At 33.6% G+C, this 20,365-nt stretch overlaps 4 protein-coding genes across 5 annotated transcripts in view; 3 read left to right on the top strand and 1 right to left on the bottom strand.

Annotated features, from left to right (window-relative positions):
* The window catches only part of LOC129795035 (probable asparagine--tRNA ligase, mitochondrial), a 1,173,171-nt gene that overhangs the window by 1,050,618 nt on the left and 102,188 nt on the right, over positions 1-20,365 (top strand). The window lies entirely within an intron of this gene.
* LOC129795002 (sodium-dependent nutrient amino acid transporter 1-like) overlaps positions 1-20,365 on the top strand; it is an 899,230-nt gene that overhangs the window by 776,677 nt on the left and 102,188 nt on the right. The window lies entirely within an intron of this gene.
* LOC129795061 (solute carrier family 25 member 16-like) lies at positions 813-17,534 on the top strand. Its single transcript, XM_055836090.1, has 5 exons — positions 813-1,245; positions 3,183-3,409; positions 11,721-12,075; positions 12,322-12,463; positions 16,078-17,534. The coding sequence occupies exons 1-5, from the start codon at positions 1,179-1,181 to the stop codon at positions 16,250-16,252; spliced, it is 966 nt and encodes a 321-aa protein (XP_055692065.1). The 5' UTR covers positions 813-1,178; the 3' UTR covers positions 16,253-17,534.
* Positions 16,662-20,365, bottom strand: part of LOC129794983 (uncharacterized) — a 38,223-nt gene continuing 34,519 nt past the window's right edge. For both annotated transcript variants that reach the window (XM_055835955.1, XM_055835954.1), the window contains exons 7-9: positions 19,800-20,347; positions 18,118-18,367; positions 16,662-18,057 (exon numbers count right to left, since the gene is read on the bottom strand). In XM_055835955.1, coding sequence (XP_055691930.1) covers positions 17,997-18,057; positions 18,118-18,367; positions 19,800-20,347 — 859 coding nt within the window. In that variant the 3' untranslated portion in view covers positions 16,662-17,996. The remainder of the gene's footprint in view (positions 18,058-18,117; positions 18,368-19,799; positions 20,348-20,365) is intronic.

Below are 20,365 nucleotides of genomic sequence, written 5' to 3' on the forward strand. Positions count from 1 at the left end.
CGACCAAGAAACCTTTGAAATTTCAAGAATTTGTACTGAAATTTCAAGGATTTCTTGGTCGCAGAATACGACCCAATTGGGACGGACAATTTACCTTAAGGGATTTTCTAGTGTGGATGAAATGCAGTTTTGCTTGCAAAAGCCAAGCCTTTTGTATCCTATATGATCGATGGCCATTGCACTCCCTGATCCGGTGGATTATAGGTTTTGAACACCCAATGAGGAGAGCTACGTCTTTTTCTGAAAATCCCGGATTTCCCCAGGGTGCTTTGGAGTCAAAAAACGCATAATTTGCGCAACCACTTTTAGGTTAGAACGTCACCTACGTGAACTAGTCTTGTGCAGAATATTCTACCCTCTCTTTAATTTTTCCAGCACACGTCTTACTGTAGATTTGTGCACACCGACTCGTCTTGAAAATTATCCATATGATATGTTTGGCGCGTTAAGGAATAATTTCACAATCACATATCGTCATTTTCATTTTCCTTTTAATAATTTTCTCCTTGTTAATTCCATTCTACAAGACTCTTTTATTCCTACTACGATTCTTCTCTTCTAAACCTATCAAATGCCTCAAGGGCTATTCGATTTCCAAAGTGTAGTTTTTGGTGCATTCTTTGTGTAAATAGAGTAGAATTTTTTTGTTTCAAATTCGTTTTATAGATTTTTTTAAATTTACTTACGACCAAGTCAATCTAACGTGCAAATATCCCCACAAGTTGTTTTTTAACGATTCAATAAAGAATGTCAGAAAAGTCAGGGAGAGGAATACCAACTAATCCAGCTCGCTCTTCTCTTCATGCCTGCTTCAGTCAGTCACTGTGTCGGCTTCGTGAGGCGTGCACGGCAGAGATTTGCTTTTGGGTGATTTCCCGTTGAAAAGCCACAGATTTGGTGAACTCAAGATGAACCCAAAGCTTCTTCGGTGATTGAGGTGGGATCTTCTGGAAGAATCAATTAGTGTCGTTGGGAGTTTGATGGTGAAAAGCAGCGCGGCGGAAAAACATGACACGTCGGAATTTCGGTCAAGTTGATAAAAAAGAAAGTTAAAAAAAAGAGAGTTTCTCTCCACGGTACCCCCCAAAAGTGACCAATAAATCACACCACAGTCATCCCGGATTGAGTTTTGTCAACATCACACCAAGGAAGTGCCCAACAGGAAGTAAATCTCAGTCATGGCTCTCACGGCGGAAGCAAAACCGCACGATTACAGTTTTGTCCTGAAGAACTTTTGTGCGGGAGGTGAGTTCCTCAAAAAAAAAACTTTTCCTCCTCACTGCAATCATCCTTTCCGGATGGTACTGTGGGCATGGGAATTAGCTTCCTGGTACTTCCGGAAAGGTGTGAAATAGCACAGAAATGTGCGTCAAAACATGCAAAGACCTAGTGGTGCGTTTTTCTGTGAAATCTCTTTCTCCTTCACCAACTTTTACTCGCGCCAAAGAAAGGGAAATTGATGATTTCACGAAGCCACAGCTCAAGCGATTTTATTCACAGTACCGTGCAAAAATGTCCAGGAAGATCTCTCCTACTATGGCGAATCTTAATAATATTAAACGAAGAAAGTGAGATGTTTATGGGTCAAAAAAATTAATTAAAAAATTAATGTTAATTAGTTGTAATCTGACTATAATTGTTAACTACCTTATCTACTATTAAATATACCTACTAAACTTTGTGGGTCAGCAATAAGATCGCTAATAAACTTATTAATCGCGATTTTCAATCATTTGTCAATCGGTAATAAATTATCGTTGATTAATGAAGAACTGTGGTAATCGAACAAATGGTGTCAGCGGTGGGTTACTATAGGCTAAACCAGGAGGGAGTACAAAAAAGGTAGTAAAGCAGAATTTATAAAGACTGGGTGTCGCTAGTCTAGGCCAATGATTGGCAAGTGATTGTTAAGGATATTAAGGATGGAGAACTTTAGTGAGAGAGGTTGAGTCCATTAATGGAACTTGAGTAAGTGTTTGGAAAACTTATGAAATAAAATAATATAAGAATTTTGCGCGCACTCGAAGTGGTGTATTCGAGTGGTGAAAATAGAGAATGTGGGGACAAATAATGATTTGGCGGCAAATATGACAGATCGGATTTAGAAGGCAAGATGTAAGAATGCAAACATGCTTGCTCCGTAATAAAGGGTAGCTTTATCGCGTAAAATATGGAAATTTCGCGATCAATGTTGCTCCAAAGAATAAAACAAGGCGATTTTGTTCAAGAAGTAAAATAGAAAATTCTAGTTCTTGATACCTGGAATCTAGAATAATGAATGAAGTATAAGTCTTTTAATAAAAAAGTTTAAAGAAGGAACATGATGAATGATGGTTCAAACCAACAGCGATACGTCGTATCTTAGTAGAGTTTTAAAACTTCCTAGCTCCTGGGTTCGTTAATTCTAGGGGCTAGTCTAAGTCTGAGAAAATGTCAGCAAGTGTACTTATTTTAATATATATTTTAAAAACTTTGTTTTTTTTCTTTTATAATGAAACACTTTATTTCATTTTGTTTTTAATCACAGAAAAACATAAGCATGTTCTCGTCTTCTTTTTAAGTATCATACCTGACCTTGAGATTGTAATTACAATAATTCTCTTTAGTGCAAATGAGTGCCGAAATGTTCAAATAAACATAAAAGTTAAAGCCATACAAAATTAACAATTTACTTTACCGATTAGGGATATTTTCTCAAGTGTTTGATTAACTGATAAGAAAATCTCCCCACTTCACATCAAATACCATCATCTCTTCGAGGCATAACAATAAATTTTCTGCTTTTAATCACTGTGCTTTGTACCAGAGAGCCCCCTCAATCGTCATGTCAATCACATATTTTATGTTTTATGACTTTTTTTTGTACGATGATGCTTTTGAGCGTGAAAAGAAGCATTGCATTTTCACATTGGGATAGGAGTGGAAAATTGGTCGTTTTGCAATAAAACATGCATTGCTGTGTTCAGTCTCATGGGAGAAGGGACGACGACACAAATAGAAGAAAAAGATGAAGACACACAGACGCAGAAGAAGAAAGTTGCACAATTTGTTTGAAGATGATACCATGGTGGGAGAAGAGGCGTCTTGAAAATATCTTCATTGTGTTTGCAGCAACCTTCAAAAGCTCTCAATAAATGAATATTGAATTTAATTTTTTTTGTAAAATGTCTTTTGCGCAAAAGGACTAGCAGGGATGTGCTCCAAGACTGCTGTTGCCCCACTGGATCGCATAAAGATCCTCTTTCAGGCACATTCAAAGCACTACAAGCATTTGGGTGTGTTCAGTGGGTTACGGGAGATTGTCGTGAAGGAGTCCTTCTTTGCTCTCTACAAAGGAAATGGGGCACAAATGGTGAGGATTTTTCCCTATGCTGCCATCCAGTTTACGGCATTTGAAGTCTACAAAAAGGTAATTCAATTTCTTTCGTCATTTTTAAGTTTTATTATTATTTCTCTTATACCTATTTCTTTGAATTTTTAATAAACAATTTCTTTGCACTAAACTTGACCTTCACTAAAAACTTTTTAATAAAAATTCTACTCCGTAGATAAATATCAAATGAAAGAAATTTCTTATTCACTCTCTTACGCCACTATACTTATCTTTTCTTTCTCTCCCCCATGATTGTTTGCAAGACAATCTCATAAAAGCACTCTCAGTGCGACAAATTTTTTTTCTATTTGATTAAGCTCTGAATTTGCATAAAAACACATGGATTAGATTTTGTAGTAAAAACGTTTTATTTGTCAATTTTATTTCAATTTTTTTTTACATCAATAAAGAGAATTCTTGAACTAGATAATTTTTATTACATATCACTTTTTAACATATTGTAGGTATGATAAAAAATTATTATGCTCTTTGGTAATTATTAAATGATAAAGACTTAGCAATAATATGTTGCAACTTGCACGTCGAAAAATATATATATACGCGATAAATTACACTTTATTACGGAGCAGGCACGTTTGCATCCGTATTCCTTGCCTTCCAAAACCGATCTGTCATTTTTGCCGCCAAATCATTCTTTTTTCCCTACATTCTCTATTTTCACCACACGAATTCACCACTTCGAGTGCGCGCCAAATTCAAATATTATTTTATTTCATAAGTTTTCCGAACAGTCCCCTCTTTGAGCGGAAGCATACCGCTGAGCATCAAACATCTCTTCTTTTCGATTTCCACAAAAAATGGAAAGATTTGGCGGTCCTGCTTTACTACTTATGATCTCCTTTCGATAGCTCGACCTATTCATTGTGTAGCGTCCTTCTCAACTGTTTCCTTTGTCAAACGCTACTATCCCTAGCTGACAAAAAATTCCTCTGCAACTGCTATTACCTCATAGTTCCTGTTGACACTCTACAACTAAATTCTTCAGCTTCCAGCTACTATTGAGTTCCGCTTCCATTGATGTTACTGCTTCTCGACAACTTCCAGCTGTCGAATTTCTAATTCGTAATTTATCCACTATGTCTCGATGTATTCAGCTCAATGGACATTATTGACTCCACGAGCTCTAATATGTCTCTTTTGCCCTTAGAAATCTTCTAGAACCTCAATTTATAGATCTACCTCATGTAATTATTGTCAAATTCTCTAGCGATAGCCACAGTTACGCTATTGTCAATCTTATCCACTGCGTACTTTGATATCATCTACAAGGGCTGCCACTGTAACGCCAGTGCCAACCATACTTAGAATTCTTTGACATCCTCTTCTACACGTTTGACGCTATGCTAAAACTTCAGGCTTCACTTCCCAACCTGCAAGATCTTCTTACTGCAACATTATTTGGAGCGATCCCGCCGAATCGCTACTCGGGAGGTCTACTCACCGACCCTTAACATCTTCCTAAAGGCTTCATATGAATCGCAGCATACTTCACCATCGGATTTATTTTCTAAAAACATCAGCCTACGAATGCAAATCTGCTTAATTGCCTTACACGCCTCCAGTCTGAACCCTACGGGAAATCTTGCAACTCATGTCACAAATGCTACTTCCATCCGGATCTGTGACTTAACACCTTGTCATTTAATTACCTTCAACTACGGTTTTCTTCACTGAATGTTTCTTATTATTAGAACGCAGTTGATAAGGGAGTTCGTCACTACAGATTCTCGTTCATTTTCCAATTATACGAATGCTTCTTACGATCAACGAGATGCTAATTCTGCCTTTGTAACTTGTCTTTACCTTAGCCTCTTTTTAGATTTGCTTCGACACCAATATCGGCCATTCCGTTCTATGCTATAATCGACTGATTCCTTCTTCCGATCAGAACATAAATTCTGCTGACATTCGCACTTCTACAATCACCGGACTCCCTGACTGCGTCAGCCAAATTCGGTGAGGCAAACGCTACCACAACTTCTGACAAGAACTCTTGATTACGTGAGCAACTCGTATCACGTCCACTTTAAAGAAAGGTGACACTGCTTAAACTTGATCAACCCTATCCAGGAATTCATTAAGTTCATAGCTTTCTCATTTCGATGGTAGAACATTCAAATGACTATAACAGCTTTCATTCTTCTACTGCGGCTTCATTCCTTTCTCCGAATACCTCTATTAATTGCTACAACTCCTCCAATAACAGTTCACACTGCGTCTCTACTGGTTAAAGCTTATTCATAACACGATCATCAGCTGTTCTCAGATAACCTGGAGAGCTTCATCTCCTCATTAGACAGACAATGGAGATTTTCGTATATCCACCCGGAACATCACATTCCTATTCTATTCTAACCCGTGGGGCTTTTGATATTAATCAAGAATCACCCTTGGCACGTACGACTCTTCCAAGCACTTTATCCCTTTCGTACTGCCATTATCCAGTTCCTTTAGTGAATCAACATCTACGTATGTATCCTTGATGACCGTCCCTTGTCCCCCCGTGGGCGCATCTGCATATCCCTTTGCGACACTCCTTACTTCTCCCTCGTTGGGAACTTGTCCCCAATGAAACTTTCATCAGGACATTTTCAAAACAACACCATCGACCTTAAACTTAATAGTCACTCGTGACATTAGATCTCTAATCGTCGATTGCGAGGCTGATCAAGTCAGAGTATGAGCCAGAAAGTGCAGAACCTGAACCTTGTTTGCGAAATCTTATGCAGACGGGACACCTTAAACATCTGCACTCGTTCAACAATCAACATATATCGAGTGTATCCTTCTCTGGATCATATGTCTTTCAATAGAACACGACTAATATGCTCTTTTTATTTCGGATACCACGATGCAGTACTTTTACTATAATTTACCTTCTTGGTTTCCATGAAAAGTAACACTCTGTTTGGCCAATGCTTCGACTCTTTCATTCGATTCTGAATTCAATCTATCCTTTAATGTGTCAAATGTCCCCTCATGCAGTTAGTAGACTGCAAGAGCACTTGAAAACCCGAAGGATATCTATTAAACCTTTGACGAGTGAGCTTCGAGGCCCACATGAAACCTTCACAACGACCAACCTATGATCGCTGTTTTCAGCTACAACTTATGGTCAGTACTAAGACCAATCAACTTGATGTACCAAACTGCAATGGCACTGAAACGATCCTCTTGGCTAGCACAGAGACCCTCTATTGCTCTGAAACGAAGCCACTTTTTCATACGTTCTTTCAAACCGACGTTCAATCAGTTGTCCATTTTCTTGATTTGAAAGGAAACACTAAACAAATAAGTTTCCAAGGAAACTTCATGACCTTTAAACTCTTTCCCAGTCCCACAGGACACATTGTGGCCAGTACATAGGCCCTCAAATATATTGCTGAAGGTATTATGAATAAAAAACGAAAGCCCTCAATAATCCATCATTGAGAAAGCAATTTCCCAAAGAAATACGATGACCAGCAATTAAGTCCTTTATATTTCCATAATGAATAAATGTGTTCCCAAAGGAAACATCCTGCTCAGCACGACGCCCTTTAAATGTCCGGAACTACGGACAGATTGTACGGTTAGCAATAAACCACCTTAAATGTTCAACACTATTAACATTTCGTTCCCGAAGGAACTATTTGTAAGCTTCGTAGACCTTCGAATAATCTTTTTTCAACATCAAAGACTAGTCGAAACCTTCAACCTTCGTAGGACATATTATGGCCAGCGCTTAGGCCTGTTGATGTCCAGCATCGATGACAGTTTGTTCCCGGAGGAACTGGTTTGGCCTGCACCATAGCCTTTAAAAATGTCCAGAACTGAGGACAGTCTATTCAAACCCTTGTTTTTTTTTTTTTTTTTTTTTTTTTTAAACCCTTTTTGGCCTGCACGTTGGCCGCTTGAATTTGTCCAACACTTAGGACAACCTATTATAACCTTTATTGGCCTGCACGTTGGCCCCATGAGTTCTGCACGTTGGCCCCATGAGTTTGTCCAGTACTTAGGACAAACTATTATAACCTTTATTGGCCTGCACGTTGGCCCCATGAGTTTGTCCAGTACTTAGGACAAACTATTATAACCTTTATTGGCCTGCACGTTGGCCCCATGAGTTTGTCCAGTACTTAGGACAACCCTTGAAAGAGTAAATCTCATTTTATTTATAGTTAGTACCTTAGCAGGCACTCAATAACCTTTCAAAACATGATTTTTCATTCATTTTAATAAAGCGCAAAAATTAATAAATAATTTTACGATCTCCTTTTTATAAATTATGAGAAATTGAATTTTAATTTTCTCAAGTTACCTTTCCTTTCTATATGCAATTAATAATAAATGCATCTAAATTATTTCAACATTTGTGCCTAAATTAAGGCATCCTTTCGAATAATTCTAACTCTGGCTGTAAAATCGGTTATTTTACACAATTTTTACTTTACTTTTTATGGGTGACGTCCCCTATTAATTTTTTACTTCACTGACAAAAAAGTGAAGTCCCCTATTTTGTTCCTCCGTGTCAAATTTGCAACATAAATTGCTGCCAAATTTGTCACTTTGGAGTCTTTTACTCCTAATTGTACTCACAGATTTACCATATCACTCTCCGGGAGTGACACACTTCCTTATTTGCGGCCCCACAGCCGCTCCGAGGACCCATTGTGGAATTTTTCTTCTTGGAATCGAACTGCAATTCTACGAATCATGAGGACGCCATTTGATTTTTCTTAATCAAATTTTCTTCCTCAATTCTCCCCCCAATTGCAGCCGATTCCAAGCACCATCACTTCACTGCACTTCCATAGGTCCTGGTTCTTGCGAAGGACCATAATGTTCGCGAAATTCCCCGAATTATACGCGATAAATTACACTTTATTACGGAGCAGGCACGTTTGCATCCGTATTCCTTGCCTTCCTAAACCGATCTGTCATTTTTGCCGCCAAATCATTCTTTTTTCCCTACATTCTCTATTTTCACCACACGAATTCACCACTTCGAGTGCGCGCCAAATTCAAATATTATTTTATTTCATAAGTTTTCCGAACACATATATTAATATGGTATTTTACAAGGAATATTTATAATTTTTTTTCGAAATTTCCTATATCTCAAATTTATATGCCGAAATACTTGACCGCCGCAAATAAACCAAAAAGAACCTAAAATGGACTTTTTATTAAAAATTAATTATTTTTTATAAAAGTTTTTGAAATATTTCTGATGATAGAAAATAGACTTTGTCTTTACTACTCATTTAAAATGTCTTAGACATCCTTCCTATTGCTTAAAATGCTGACCCGGCTTGATTCAAAGGCAATTATATATCCTGAATTTCGCTATAAAAATTATTGATACTCCCGGACACTTAAATCTACGCCATATCTCGTAGCTTGAAAATTTTTGTCACACATACTGTATTTGACCGAAACGTTAAAATGAACAGATAAATGATATAAAATGTAGAGGAAAAAAAGTTTCTTTTTTTCTATAATAAACTTTATTGTATTTTTGAATAGATTTCGTATATTATCGAATCAAATCAAAAAGCAAAGTGTGTGCATCAGTAAATTATTTTATGTAAAACGAAAACATATTAAGTGCGATCAAATTAAATATTATTTAATCTTCAAGGAAAACAAATTTTTACCTAAACCCATTTTCTCAGAAGTATTTCTTTAAAAGTGTGTAGGTACCCAAAATGAAAACAGCCTAATACATTTTGTCTTATACGGATTATGACCTGCAAGCCTGCAATAAACATTTAAGAGATAAGGAGAGCAACCCTTGTAAACTGCAAAGCAAGCGCAATTAAATTGCCTACCTGGGAATAACTTAGGGTTTTTAAGGACCTTAAATATTTATTTTGAAAAGAAAAATGTGTGATTTGGCAATTAAAGTTTATGCAATACATATTATATGTTAATGTATTTATTCTCTTATTCTAGAAAAAAAAACTTGAAATAAACTGTAGGAAAATATTGCAAGAAATTGATAAAAATCATTTCTATCAAATGATCTATTTTGATCTTTTTTATTGAAAAAAAAAGACTGATTAATTAATCTTAATTTTGTGCTCGCGATAGGTTTACATGTGAATCTTATGAAATTCTATGCGGATTTCCTTACGTTCGGATGTCCCTTTTTGAACGCTCGTTTTCCCTCAGTGAATTTCAGAGAAGGTCTTCCAAGACACCTACGCACAATTTTGGTCATCCGCATAAGCATTCTTCCCTATTGTTATATGGCATGCGCGAAATACTAAAATTACCGCAATAAATGACGAATTTCTTAATGAACAATACCTGGCGCACCCTCATTATGATCTCCTTTAACGATTTCATTGATCATTTTGCTCATTTTTATTGATTTATTCGAGAAAATTGTGAAAAACCTAAACCAAAACAAACGCCTGTCAAAGGTCAAAAGAAGAGTGCAGAAATACAAAAAAGAAATATCCCACGCAGTCTTTCTCTTTCTGTCTCTCCCTCAACACCAAAGGTTGGTGGAGGGTAAGTATACTTACGGTATTCTGACGTTGAGATTGCGGCAGGAATTTTGGCCAAAGTTGATGGAGGGTCAGAAATTTTGTGCTTTCTTACGGTATACTGACGTTGTTAAGGAAGAAATTGAAAGTATATTTTCTTATAATAAATGAGATTTTTCTGCCCAAAAAAGCTTCTAAAACTATTTGCTCTCTTTCAAACAATCATTTTAATGCATTTATATGCCATTTTAATTAGTTTTTGATGATAGAAAAAATGATTGATTTTTCATCTTACTGACCTTTAATGACTTACTTCTGACGATATTCCAACGTTTACACAAAAAATTGAATTTTAGCGAAAAAATTGAAGTAAATAAAGCAAAAACGTCTTTTAATAGCTTTTTGATCATCTACAAATAGATTTTGTAATGTTTTAATGATTAAAAATTTGATTTCTGCAAAATGAATAAAAATGCCTCAATTTTTACTGACTTTACTTACCAAATAATAACGTTATTCTGACGTTAGAATTTAGTAAGCTAATGACGAAATTCTGACCATTTTTTACGATAATCTAACGTTATTATAACGTTAATAAATGGTCAGTAAAGTCAAAGTTATTATGTGTTAGCTGGGAATAATGGTAAATTGGGTAAATTAAAAAATATTCTTTATGTTAATCAGATTCAAGTAATAACTTACATCGTAAAAAAAACTTCACTCGTTATTTTAAGTATTTGAGCACACTACGGACACAGACTGAATTGTTCAGACTGTGATATAACTTCTATAAATAGATTACCTAGAAATTCACAAAAAGGTAAACTTTTTTAGTTCGGTTAAAGTTTTTTAAACTCAAACAACAACACAGGAAGCGACATTTTGATTACTCCAATTACTAAAAATCTTCCTTAATTGAACAAAAAACTGAGGTTATGTATTTTACGCGTTTGAATAATATTAAATACACAACATCATTTTATTACGTAATAAAATATAAACTCAGCAACTAGAATGATAATTATGTATAACTGAAATATGATACTTAAATACGTACTCAATGTTTTTTTTATTAGAAAATGGCAAATCTTTCGAATTTTCGAAGATTAAGGGACTCTTTCTTCAGGCCTTAATACTATTTTGCATAGTCTATGAATACTTTTTTCTTTAAATAACAATAAATCCATAATTCTATCTTCACAAGTTTTATCTAAAATTTTCAATTCTTATCTGGATCATAAAGGAAACTGGGGTAAAATTGTAAATTTTTGAGAGATAATTTTTTCTCAATTCCGTGAAAATATTTGATTTTACCCAATGGCAACATTTTATAGAAAATTTTGCGGCATAAAAATTTGTCTCAGAAAATTAGTTTCTATATCTCAATGAGAAAATGCATTTGAAGATTTGACTTTTTGCCCCAACCATGGGGTAATATGGTGAATTGCGTTCTTTGCTCCCAATTCTTAATTTTATGAAATTATCTCAGCTTGACACTGTAAAAACTATTGAGATAAAGAGATTTGTGTAAAAATTAGTACTTTTTTAATAAAAACCTTTTTTTTTAGTTTATTTCGTTTATGACACACCCTTTGAGAATTATTCTTATCCTTCTACTTCAGGTGCTTCTCAAATATTTGAAGAGTGTCAAAGAATTAAATTAATTTTAACCACGATGATTATTTTTCCTTCTTCATTATTTTTCCTTCCACGAATATTCATCCTTAAAATTGTAGTAAAAAAAATGCATTAAAACGACATGATAAAAAATTATTTTCATTTTTTGCATTTTATTTTGTCGAGGAACTGTATACTGTAAAAATATTTTTAATTAATTTTATGTCTTAAAGTACCTGATAACTGCTCTGCCGGCTTCTGTGATGTACGTAAAGCATGCTGATAAGTTCTTTGCTGGAGCTGGAGCAGGGCTCACGGCAGTCACGCTCACGTATCCTTTGGATGTGGTTCGTGCACGTCTTGCCTTTCAAGTTGTGGGTGAGCACAAGTACTCAGGCATTGTTAATACAGCATCAACCATCTTCCGCAATGAAGGGGGCATTAGGGCGCTCTATCGTGGCTTTGTGCCCACCCTGTCGGGGATGGTTCCCTACGCTGGACTCTCCTTCTACTGCTTCGAAATGTTCAAGTTCGTCTGCATGAAGTACATGCCGCAATTTACGTGTAACACCTCCGAAAGGAATACTGGTGAGTTTTTTTTCTTTTCAACTCTCTATCTATTCTTACCGACAAACAATAGGGAATGATTGCCATGAGAGATTATAAGGCCAAGAGGAGAATTTTTGCGTCATCCAGAGACTTTTTCTTTTATACATTTTGTCACTTTTCAATGCAAAAAAAAATGTTTTCTTCTTACAAAAGCTGATAAAAAAATATTTAAATTTTACAATTTCACAAAAAATATCTTTGAGCAAAAAAATGTATTTTTTACAGGTGGTCTCGTCCTCAATGTACCCTCAAAACTACTCTGCGGAGGTTTTGCCGGAGCTGTGGCTCAATCCTTCTCATATCCACTGGATGTGACACGAAGAAGAATGCAATTGGCCATGATGAATCCAGATACAGCGAAATTCGGGTGAGTTTCATTTACATTTAGCATGTTTTACCCTCCCCTGCAGACCTCGCTGAAAAAATGAGCTTAGTACCTATTTAATACAATTTTAGAGGAGTTCTCTTTGTTAAAAAAAATCATTTAAGATTAGTTAATTTGAAAGGTTTGGAAAGTTTTGAATTTAAAATTCAAATTAAGGAAAATTGACAAATAATTTCAATATTTTATGAATTTATGATAATATTTCTAGTGTTCAAACAAGAAATATGCGGATTTTTCTCTTGAAATAATGAAAGGTCATTAAAAGGAGTCTATTCATTTTTGTTCGTCTCATAATATACATAATTCCCTAATTCAGACAAAAGGCAATGTCGGCCCAGTAGAGCAGTGGCAAAGCAGACGGTCCCAGTGTCCGTTTGCTCTGTCCCTGGGAGGGTCGGCGGGTTCGAGGCTCGGTGGTGTTCGATTGGCTGTAATGCAGATATGAAAAAAGATCTCATTCGGTCAGAAATGCCCCCACTCGTTCCCACCAGTGCAATATTACAACGAGAGGCAACTCTTGAACTGATATTGACTGCTCTGCACCGTTGCTTGTGATAAAAACTTATGAATGAGGAATATTCCTAACACAAAATCACAATGCAACAAAAATGCCTCTCTGAGGTTGACGTCAGGTCGGCAGCCGGTCATTAAAAATCAAAGCCAAAAATTTGTGTGTGAGAAGCCAACCCCAGTAATGGGACAAATGGCTATGTGTGTTGTTGTTTTTTGTTTTTGTTCAGACAAAAGGCAATAAGTTAAAATATTGACCAGAAAACATCCAAATTTTCCCATGCTTTTATAAATAACTTTTACACGAAAATCGGTCAAGCCGCTTAGCCAACAAAACTGTCACAATTTTTCATCGAAAATTGATCGATCGGATTCAAATGAAAGATATCAAGAAGCCCTACAATTGTTTAAAACACTTCAAATTCCAAAAGTGACCGCTAGAGGGACCAAGATCAGAAAGAAAGCTTTCGATCAGTTTTTTTTTCTCGAATTAAATGAGACAATTAAGTACTTAATCTTACTGCTTTATCCATTCGGCTTTTCTTGCTTTTTTATAGTATTTGGTAGTATATGTTTGATTTAAATTTTCATGATGTGACACAAACAGAAATGAATAGACTCCTTTCAAAATGTTTTAATTTGCACTCAACTGAACTCCTCTAAAATACCTAAAAAAATTAATTAAAGAGAAATTAATGAAGAAAAAAGATCCTGCAGTGCTTTTTATGTCTCCTCTCTCTTGCTTTTTAACCTAATCTCTCCTTTTTAGAATTTTCTTTTTAATTTATGTTTAAAATATCTAATTCTATCTCTATAAAATTCTCTTTTCCTGCTCCCTCACACAAAAATCATCTTACAATTTATTTTTGTGTTTTTTGGTGCTGGGGTGCAAAAAATAACCACGCAAAAAAATCTTTTTTGACACCACAAAAAAGCAGAAGGTAAAAGAAACAAAATGAGTTGAATTGTATATTTTTTGCTACATTTAGTTGAGTTTTAGTTTATAGAAAGTTTGACATAGAGCATTATTCACTGTGTTCATTATTAAAAGTTTTAATATAAAGTTTTTAATAGTTAGTTAATTAAAATGATGAATGAAATGAATTCAAATGAAAGCTAAAAGAGTCACACAGAAGTGAAATATAGTTCAAAAGCGTGGGCGTTTTTAATTTTTTTTATTTCAATGATTTTGCTATTTAATCATTTTACCTTTGTAATGCCTCTTAATGATGTTCTTTTTTTCTATTTCTTTGTTTTTAATTCTCCTTTTGGGAGATACTCTAGTGTCAATTTTAATTAAATACTTTGTTTTATTATCAAGCATTTACATGCAAATAAGTTCCACATTGAGGTGGTTTTCATGGCAATTCTGGGAAGTCCTTGATACGATGCATTTTCAAAATTAATGAAAACCCCAGAGCAGGTTGCTTTTAGTAAAAACTTCTAGCCCGAAAGTAGGTCAGAGTGCTCTCAAATAAATCCTGATTTCACCTGAATATCAAATCTTTATCATTTCTTTCACTTAATGATTCGGAAAACTTTTTGCAGTGTAGTCACATTAAGTTATGGAGACATTTTCTTGATAATTAGTTGGTATATTTTACTATTTTTGAAGTAAATGAGAAAAGATAGCTAGAGGGTTTATTTTTCATTTTTTTTTAAAACATAAACTTCATAAAAGTCAGACTATTGTGCTGAGAAATTATGAAAAATTTGTGACACTTTTAGAAAAAAATCATTAAAAATTATTCGAAAGTTTTAAATTGATTTAAAAAGATTAGAATAGAGAAAATTGTGACTCTTTCGCGTCCATGTGAAACATAGAAACATTGAAACATGCGCTCTTTTATTACGATATTTATTCTGTGGATGCTTTTAGATGATGTTTCTCAGTCAGAGCGTCTTTTTTGGCCTCTATTATGTGAATTTAATACATTTCTAAGTTGAGTAAACCATTAAATTCTTTAAAAAAAAATTGAGAAAATGTTTCACGTTTAGGTCTACGTATGACCAAAAAAACACGAAAGGATTAATTTTATTTTATTAAAAAATGGGATGTCATTATCCCTGATAATTATCATAAAGAAACACAAGACAAAAATATTTTTTGAAGATCAAAAAAAATCTGTTATTTCTCACTGATATCAGCTAAGAAATTTCAGAAAAGATTTCCCAAAAGTACAAACGTTTTTGTTCTTTTGTGAAACACTCACGCTAATGTTTCATCCGTGAGTTTTGACAAAGTACATACTTTTGAAATATTTTTTCTGTGCAATTTCTGATCATGTGCCTGCTGTTCACAAATAAAGTCATTTCTAGGCAGAAATGTTCAGCTAAATAAATGATCAAAAATTGCACGGAAAATTGTTTCATTTAGATCAAAATTTACCGACGAAACATTACTGGGAATGTTTCAAGCAATAAAAGTGACAAACAAAAAATATAGTGATGACGTAATTTTTTGCATTTTTAGTAAATATCTGCCAGCATTTCTCAGTTGAATATTTAGAAATATTTCTAGATTATAAAAAATATCTACAAAAAATAGCATTTTCATCATATCTTTATCTTTACTAATAAAATCAATTTAAATGTTTGCACTAATGCTTCTATAATCATCTTTTCTAACATTTTTTTAATTGTTTTTTTTTCGTTTTTAATATTTATTTGTACTAATTCTAATTTTTTTATTTAATTTTCAAAATTACTTAAATTAAATTAAATTAGTGTTAATTATTGCGTTGTCCAGTATTTATTCGGATTTCTAACCTAACATTTTTACCATTACATTCAATGGGGATGAATGAGACAGAAAATCAAAATTGTACTGAATTTATGTGAATATCTTAGGTTAGATATTCGTGTAAATATTGGACAACCCAATAAAACTAATCGAATTTTTTTAGAGATTTTTTTCTGTATATTGTGCATAAAGTCCTTTGTAGTATACTTTTTAATTGCTTGGGAATGTTTTTTTTTCTTTTGCTTTCGGTATTCGTTGGCTTTCAGTTTCTTTGTGAAAATAATTTTTAAAAGAAATCTAATAAATTGAAAATATTATTTTTCTCCCACAAAAAATTGCTCAGTTTGGGCATGTTTAAGACACTGACGTTGATTTATCGTGAAAATGGGATTATAAAGGGACTCTACCGTGGAATGTCCATCAACTACTTACGAGCCATTCCCATGGTGGCTGTCTCCTTTTCAACGTATGAGCTCCTCAAGCAGGCTCTCTCTCTGGATACAGGCATGAATCTATAGAATAATTTTCACATGAAAAAAGGATATTTTTAGGCGCAAAAGGAGAGTAAAGTGGTTGTAAAGTTTAACAGAAAAAAAGTGAAGAAATTTTTAAAGGTGCTGGAATTTTCTTACCATTTTATTTTTAGTTTTAGTTTAGTTGGAGGATTTTTAATGACATGATATTGAGATTTAAATGACGGGTAAAATATTTTTGTTGATTTTTCTATTTTTCTGTATTAAAAAAAATATAATGAATGATCATGACAAAGTTTCTCAAAGTTTTTCTTTTAGTAGTGGTTGAATCATTCCAAAAGTGAAGAGAATTATATTTTTCTAATAAAAAAAATCAGCAGAAAAAGGAAAAGATAATTTTAAAATTATTTCTTATTGTCTGTTAAAAGTTTGAAAAAAAATTAATTGTTTGAGCTTTATTTCTTTTTTTATTCTTTTATTCTTTTCTCTACATCATCAGAGGATTTTTTTCCTTTCAATTTTCTTCATTCTGATTACATTGAATTTATTTTATTTACACATTTAAGTTTTTTTCACACAAATTTTATTAGTTACTTTCTACATTCTTTTTCATATACACTGACTTAAACTAATAATTTTATATTTAATCAGTTCCCATTAAAATTGTTGAGATAGGATATGATATATATAATTTAATGTATTTTATTGTTTTAAAAATGGAAAGGGGTGTGGGAGGAAATAGAGAAGATACTGAGAACTTATTGCTGTTCAATTTTTTTTAATTATATATTTGTTAAAACAAAGAAATAGTTTTCTTTAGCAGATCTTTTAGTGTAGAAAAAAGTAAATGGATAATTTAGTTTTTTGTCATTCATCACTTTTTTAATTTTAATTTTATAAAATAAAAATAATTTTAGGTACAGAAATGGAAAAATAAAGAAAACTTTCGAGATCAATGAGAAAAATTTGAATTAAAATTCGTTAAAAATTTAAAGCTCTTCTTAAGAACTTTTACAATAAAAAAATAAATTCAGTGGGTTTCTTGTTTTGTCTCTAGATATGATCAGAAAGCACTAAGAGAGTATATTTTTCATGTAGTATCACTTTTACACAGTTTTACAACAAGTTTTTTTTATCCTTAATCTTATTTATAATTTTTGGTAGGTCAGTCAAAGAATTTTCTTTAAAAATTTTCTTTTGGAAAACAACCTTCAATGTGCGAAGAAATTAAATTTAGTAAAAATTTAAATGGAGGATAGTATTAAAAAAAATTAATTATTATTTTTTCTTCAAAGTATATGACAATAAAAATATGAATAATATATTATTTTCGAGTTTTAATTGCAACATTTTTAGGGTTTTGTTTTTAGGTTTTTTTCTATGGAACATTTTGTTAAAAGCAACATCTACATATAGCCGTTTTTTTTTGTCTTTCTCATTAAAATATGTTATCTTTTTTTCATGGGACACAAAATGCCATTTAAAGCTCGATTTTATTCCCTACAAGAAGTGCCTTTAGTTTAACTTTTAGTTGTTTTTTAGATTTATATTATTTTATTTTCATAAATAAAAAATCTTTAATAGAAAATTAACTAAAAAAAAGTTGAGCAAGTTTTCTCTTGGAAAGTAAATAAAAGAAAATATCACAAAAAACGTAAAAATTGTGCTGAAGAGCAATATTCTCAGGGTGGACCTAATACTGATATTTGCCACAAGGTGTCTAAGAAGTTTTCACGATGATTTTTTTTGGCATATCAGGGGATAATTTAGGTATAGTTCTTTTTTTTATCTAAACCGACCACGCCATTACAACCTTCTTGAAGGGCACAAAAATCCCATGAAGAGGTTCACTGAAAAAAATTTTGTTTAAAGAATTTTATCCAAGACACATTATCCATGGATAAACTTACCAATCGAAAAACTTCTTGCCATCGAGCGTGCCATCGCAATCACCATAGGTTGTGGCCAATTCAAGACCCACAAATGTGTTATCCTCAAAGGGATCTCCAGTGGTTTCCATGGAAGCTACAGGTCCAACATAGCGAATCCTACCTATCACTACCCGACCATTCTTTATGATGACTTTTGCCAGGTGTCCAGGTTTGAGACATTTTGGTGTTCGCGGAAGAAAAGGCAGTGACTGTTTCGATGGGACAAAGTCTTGCAAAAAAAAAAACAATATGATCCTTTTAAAAAACGAAATAGGTTGTATGGATATGGATAATGACATTTGTCTCAAAAAACTTTAAAAATAAAATAGGTATGGATTTTGAATTATCCTGATTTGAGATACTGTGCGAATTTTTCAAATAATAAAGATGTTTGGATAAAGTATTTCCGAGAATTCAAAGACTTTTTAAAAAATTGGACTTGTTTACGGATAATAAATTATCTTGACTTATGATAAGTGTACAGAATTTAAAATACTCAACTTGACATTATTGGATAAAGTATTTCATAAACTTGGATAGAATATTAGATAATTAACTAATTGTTGTGATATTATTTGATTAATACACAATATACAGATTATCTGATATAGCGATCAAATTGAGCAAGTTTCTCTTTGAGGTGGGATAAACATGGATAAAATATTAAATAATCTATTTAAATTATCCTGGATTGAGTTATCTTTTAGACATAAAAAATAGTTGAAAATATCTCAGTTAGAGTAAGTATTAAAGAAGAAAAGTTCATTTTGCCATTTTAACAAGAGGATAGTCTTGGATAAAATATTGGATAATTAGAGGATTGGTCATATTTTTAATATTTCACATATTGAATGAAAAAATTACAAAAAAACCGTTTTATATTAACTTGACAAAAATGAAGTTGGATGAACTATTTTGGATATTTGATTAATTATCCAGAATTTTGTTACTTTGTTATCCACGACAAGAAGTTTTTAATGTTTTAATCATATAAAGAACCATATAAACCCAGATGCTTCATTTTTTAAGAAATTTAGAAGACATATAATTAGTTTGGATAAAAAAATCCTTAAGCTATTATCCAACTTATCAATTTTACTAAAGGTGGCTAAAAAAGATGATCGCTTTCAATTTAATGGAATGTTTAACCTCTACCCAAAAATTCTTTTGTATATTTATTAATTTCCACGGGGAAAATGTAATTGGATAATGTGAATCAAGCATATCCATCAACGGGATAATATTAATTCGTTAATAGGCTACACGAAAAAAAGAATTACCCTCCGTGAATAATTTGCTGCTTCCTCTTTTTTATATAAAAGACCCACGGAGGTGAGAAACACATTTCCCTTTAACATTTTAATCCATTCATAAAGACTTGATGGAAAAATTAATTTACTTTTCATCTCGGTTCTTTTTTTTCTCTGCTTCGTCCCTTTGGGCCAAAAGCGGTGACTTTAATAATGGATGAGGAGTATTAATCTTGGTTTGTATTTATTTTTCGCAAGAGGGAATTGCCTCATTAAACATTCCTTCGTCTCAATTTGAGTTAGATAATAAATTCTCGTGCGGATGGTTTTATTGGACAGATTTTTTTTATTATTTCACGTATAAATCTGTAAGAAGGATTAGGAAGAAAAAAAGAAAGAAAAGAGACTCACCTCTAGGAATATCATTTTCTGAGCACCTTCTATTCACTGACTTTTCCGGAAGGACATGAGCAGTTTCATGCCGAAAAACTCCATCCACGGAACGTCGTAGGAAATCCTCCGCTTCATCGAGGAGACTATCGGTGGAGCCACTGCTGTCGCCGTGGCTCCTTGCAAAGGAATGCGCATGGTAGCGACGTGCTGGACAGAGGCACTCATGCCGAAGATCAGGAAGTGATCCCTGAACCCCACGGCAGGGCTCTGCAATGGCTACACGCGGTGTGTAGTGCATACTCTCAGACGGACGAAGGTGCGCAGATGGTGCAAGCCTCGTCTGCCGGCAGATAGCACAGCGCACCGATGGTACACTCCGGGAACGATGATGCCTACTCATTGTGCTGAAGTACTTAGAACCAGAGCAGCTGCGCGTTGAGTCGAAGGAATCCCCGCGCGTTGTACCCCAAAACGTTCCCGTAATTGGTGTCTGAGTACCAAAGCTCGTCTCATTGACTGTCCATTGGGAAGCTCCAGCTGAATTTATGCTTGTACTTGGAGTAATTCTGAATAAAAGAAATTAA

The sequence above is a fragment of the Lutzomyia longipalpis genome, chromosome 4, assembly GCF_024334085.1.
Source record: "Lutzomyia longipalpis isolate SR_M1_2022 chromosome 4, ASM2433408v1".
Classification (NCBI taxonomy): domain Eukaryota; kingdom Metazoa; phylum Arthropoda; class Insecta; order Diptera; family Psychodidae; genus Lutzomyia; species Lutzomyia longipalpis.